This window comes from Babylonia areolata, chromosome 33, assembly GCF_041734735.1.
Source record: "Babylonia areolata isolate BAREFJ2019XMU chromosome 33, ASM4173473v1, whole genome shotgun sequence".
In the NCBI taxonomy this organism is placed as follows: domain Eukaryota; kingdom Metazoa; phylum Mollusca; class Gastropoda; order Neogastropoda; family Buccinidae; genus Babylonia; species Babylonia areolata.
The window spans coordinates 8,866,121-8,871,120 of NC_134908.1; the positions used below are offsets into that span (position 1 = coordinate 8,866,121).

At 39.5% G+C, this 5,000-nt stretch overlaps 1 protein-coding gene across 1 annotated transcript in view; it reads right to left on the bottom strand.

The window, feature by feature from the left end:
- Window positions 1-5,000, bottom strand: part of LOC143277247 (putative methyltransferase-like protein 24) — a 39,090-nt gene that overhangs the window by 14,889 nt on the left and 19,201 nt on the right. Inside the window, exon 2 of the mRNA XM_076582028.1 lies at window positions 930-1,047. Within this exon, the coding sequence (XP_076438143.1) occupies window positions 930-1,025 (96 nt within the window). The 5' untranslated portion in view covers window positions 1,026-1,047. The remainder of the gene's footprint in view (window positions 1-929; window positions 1,048-5,000) is intronic.

Genomic DNA, 5,000 nt, shown 5'->3' on the forward strand with positions numbered 1-5,000 from the left:
CATTGATATGCCGTGAACCTCGGTTTATCGTCTCGTCCGAAAGACTATCACCCAGACTACCACTCAAGGTCCGGTGTGGGGTGTGAGTACAAATCTCAGTCCGTATATGGGATTCGAACCCGCGGGCGGGCTCTCGCTTCCTCGGTTGTCGAGCGCATAACTTGACCACTTAATTGGCCATCGCTCCACGTTATAAATCAGGAAAACGATGTTCGGCCGGAAGGTTTTAGCGCTGTGATTACGCGCATGATTTCAATCAACATAGTCATATGCATCGAGTCCTATTTTCGCGTCCTAAATTATTGCACTGAGCTTTTCAGACGAAACTTTCGCGTCAGTATATCTGCAATGGAGGCTTATGATAAATGACATGCCGCGTGTAGTCGACCCTTCTAATCAAGAAATAGGCACAATACGACGCGAAATGACCCGTAACATGAACCCGGCCGAACCCGGACATTGACAAGTCTCAATCCGCCGTCACGGTTCTTTTAATTTGCATTTTCATGGTTTGCGGAACAAACAAACAAACGTACAACAAAAACAAACAAACAACAAACAAAACAAAAAAAACAAAAACAAAAAAAACAACAACAACAAAAAACAACAACAACAACAACGTGACAACAAACCCCAACAAAAACAAAACACAAAAAACCACACAAACAAACAAAAAACACGGAAAGAGCAAGATGGCGACACGTTAACGTTCAAAATGAGTCGAAAACCATTGAAAAATGCGTAACAACATCTCAGTATCTAAGGCACAACACCGTTTCATCAATGCCGGCACAAAAATTGCCGGTAAAATAGATCCCTAAATTTAGGACGCTGAGATAAGACTTTACCTTTTATAACGCTGTAATTACATGCATGGTTCCAACAAACGTTTAGGCATCAAATTACAAAATGTGTAACATTATACTCACGAGCTTTGCAGACGACGAGCTGTACAGAATCGCGAACATGCAGCCGCCCAAAAAGGCTACACCAAGGGCGAGCACTCTCCACACATTGTTGGTCATGACGACAACAGGACTTGCTTCCCTGCACATATAAGGTAGGTATATCTAATTATTGCGCACGCTAATTGTGAACGATCCAGACGAAGCTATCAGCACAACGTGTGTACTGTAAAGATAACATGTCGTTCGATAGTCAAACGTAGTTCTTTTGCTTTTGAAGACTTTCTCCGACTGGTTGCACCACTCCAGGAAAAGATCGTCTGCCGCTAATTCTTTCCAACGTTTTGTCGACAGACGTTTGAATTTGCAGGGTCTCCTGAGGGTAAATGCGAACGGGCAAGTGTAATTGCGTACGATGGCGCGTGGACAATCAAAAGAAAAGCAGGTCTTTAACGCATTAACATATTATTGGAACATCGCACCAGACTGTTGTATTGTTGGTTTTGACCACACTGACGTACACACAAACAGACGTTTAAACATACACGCCCCACACCGTACACAAACACACCCTTCTGAGAGTGCTCAGTAATTGTTCAGCATCGTTCATGAAATTTAAGACTCAAGTCAAAATATCCTATGGTCTAACTGCAAACGAGACTATTACTGTCTTCTTCTTCTGCGTTCGTGGGCTTCAACTCCCACGTTCACTCGTATATGCGCGAGTGGGCTTTTTACGTGTATGACCGTTTTTACCCCGCCATGTAGGCAGCCATACTCCGTTTTCGGGGGTGTGCATGCTGGGTATGTTCTTGTTTCCATAACCCACCGAACGCTGACATGGATTACAGGATCTTTAACGTGCGTATTTGATCTTATGCTTGCGTATACACACGAAGGGGGTTCAGGCACTAGCAGGTCTGCACATATCACCTGGGATATCGTAAAAATTTCCACCCTTTACCCACCAGGCGCCGTCACATTGATTCGAACCCGGGACCCTCAGATCGAAAGTCCAACGCTTTAACCATTCGGCTGTGGCGCCCGTCGACTATTACTGTCAAACTGACGTTCTGATCTGTCACCAATATGCTTTCTTAAATTCTCCCAGCACTGGTAATGCACATTCAACATATCCGATCAAATCAACTATTTCAAACTGTGCCCGTAAAAGTTCAAGTCCTACAATTTTCTTCCCTTGATTTCAGGATTTTATGAGCACGTTTGTAAACTTGGTGGGATATGCATTAAGGTATTAGAAAAAAGGTTGAAGCAGACCATAAATTGTGAAATACAACCGTTAATAATTTTTTTTTTTCATGGTCTGTTGTTTTGTTTTTGTTTTGTTGTGCTTGTGGTGGTGGTTTTTTTGTTGATTTTTTGCAACTGAATGACACACACACACACACACACACACACACACACACACACACACACACACTGGGACACCCCGAACACATGATCATCATGGTTGTGCTGACTAAGCGCGTTGGGTTACGCTGCTGGTCAGGCATCTGCTTGACAGATGTGATGTAGCGTATATGGATTTGTCCGAACGCAGTGACGCCAACTTGAGCTGCTGATACTGACACTGTGCTGTAAAATTGCGCTCCAACCCCGCCCCCCCCCCCCAACCCCCGCCCCCCCTCTCCCCCCACTCGCGTAGCCCAGTGGTACGTGGCCAAGTTAGGGCAACAGGTGGGAAGGAAGGTTTTACTTCGTCTCATTAACTTCACCTAACATTTCTTTTTAAAATAATAAATAAATAAAAATCACAATAACTAAAAAAAAAACCCAACCAAACAAACAAACAAAACAACAACAACAACAATAATCAAAATCGATCAAACCTAAAGGTCTCAACAGCTGGTGAAACGTTGTGACAATTAAAACACTTCCTGACCGTTTGGAAGACAGACCACGGGAAAAAGCGATTTGCACAACACTTTTTCCACCCGTCTATAATCTGAAGAATGATATCGTCTGTAACAAGTTCATTGAATAATATCGTCTGTAACAAGTAAAATGTTCATAGAATATCGTCTGTAACAAGTAAAACGAAACGTTCATAGAATATCGTCTGTAACAAGTAAAATGAAACGTTCATAGAATATCGTCTGTAACAAGTAAAATGAAACGTTCATAGAATATCGTCTGTTACAAGTGAAACGGAACATTCATATGATGATATCGTCTGTAACAAGTAAAATGAAACGTTCATAGAATATCGTCCGTTACAAGTGAAACGGAACATTCATATGATGATATCGTCCGTAACAAGTAAAATGAAACGTTCATAGAATATCGTCCGTTACAAGTGAAACGGAACATTCATATGATGACATCGTCTGTAACAACTGAAATGAAACATTCATAGAATATCGTCTGAAACAAGTGCACGGAAACGTTCAGAGAATAATCATCGTCTGTAACAACCGAAATGAAAATTCCTGTTCAATGCTAAGTGCAGCAGGACAGTACACCTCCCATTGTCAATGATGTTTAATGCGAAGTTCAGTATCAGTATCAGTATCAGCAGCTCAAGGAGGATAAATCCATATACACTACACCACATCTGCTAAGCAGATGCCTCACCAGCAGCGTAACCCAACGCGCTTAGTCAGGACTTGAGAAAAAAAAAGAAGAAAAAAAAAAAAGAAGAAAAAACCCCAAAAAAAACCACAATGAAACACACACACACACAAAAGATAGATTTTTTTAAATGATTTTTTTTTTAAGATAGAAAGTTTCATTAATAAGCAAAGAAAAAGAAGTGGGATGATAGACTCTTTAAATTTTTGACTCACTTGTGTAAACAAAGTGAGTATGTTTTAACCCGGTGTTCGGTTGTCTGTGTATGTGTCTGTGTGTCCGTGGTAAACTTTAACATTGTTATTTTTCTGCAAATACTTTGTCAGTTGACACCAAATTTGGCATAAAATAGGAAAAATTCAGTTCTTTCCAGTCATCTTGTTTAAAACAATATTGCACCTCTGGGATGGGCCCCCCCAAAAATTTTTTTAAATAAAATAAAATAAAAAGAAGCCAAATTATATGCAAACTGAATTTACTGTTATATTTATATTTTTTTTATTCTCTAAGCTTGGCACTTTGATCTGATATTCTGACACAACAACAAGAGCAGTCATTTTTATCATTTTTTCTTCAAACAGAAACTTCTTTTGCTAAGCATGGAAGTTATATTTCTGGTGCATGTCTTTGGTGCAGATAGTAAAAAAGGGAAATTTGCTAAGCATGGAAGTTATATTTCTGGTGCATGTCTTTGGTGCAGATAGTAAAAAAGGGAAATTAATATGTAATTAATGCCAGGGGACTTAATTTGCTTTAACTGATCTTCCTCATCTTAAACATTACATTCTGAAATTATACTCAATACATACAAAGCTTGTGTGTTTTACTCTCAGTGTACAGGGCTTTCACAATGTTCATTCGCCCAAGTGGTCTTTTTCGGAAAATATTAAAATCAATACGACGAGTGGACTTTATAGATCTATTGGCTGAGCCCTGAAGGTCATGGGCAAAAATAATTGCGTACACATATTTATACATATTCAAAGCGCGTGCTCATATTCTTCGCGAACGCGAACGACGCCATTTTGTTTCAAGTTGTTGACCTGCCCGTTCAATCCTATATTCAATCGACAATACACGATAACATGTGATGGAAAGTTGGAGAAGGAGACCGTTAAATATTTATTCAGATAAAGATTTGTGAACGCCTCATCACTTACTGGATTATGCCCTAAACTGTAAATAAAAATATCAACAAAATCAGTCAGAATTCACAATAAAAAAATTAAAAAAAACCATGAGAGTTAATGCCCTTGATGAAACGTAAAAATTTCCAGTCTTGACTTTTCTCAAAACGAAGTCCTTTTCACTTCATACGACGTTTAGAAGTACTTGTACTTGGCTCTACATGTTATTAGTTTAAGAAAATACTCAATTTTCATATCAACTTTAAAACTATAAAACTAGAATGAACATAAAAGAAAAATTGAATCGACCGTGTCGTACATTCCCAGCGGGTGTAACTGAACTTGTACATCTATCTAGATCCAGAGAAAACGGCTA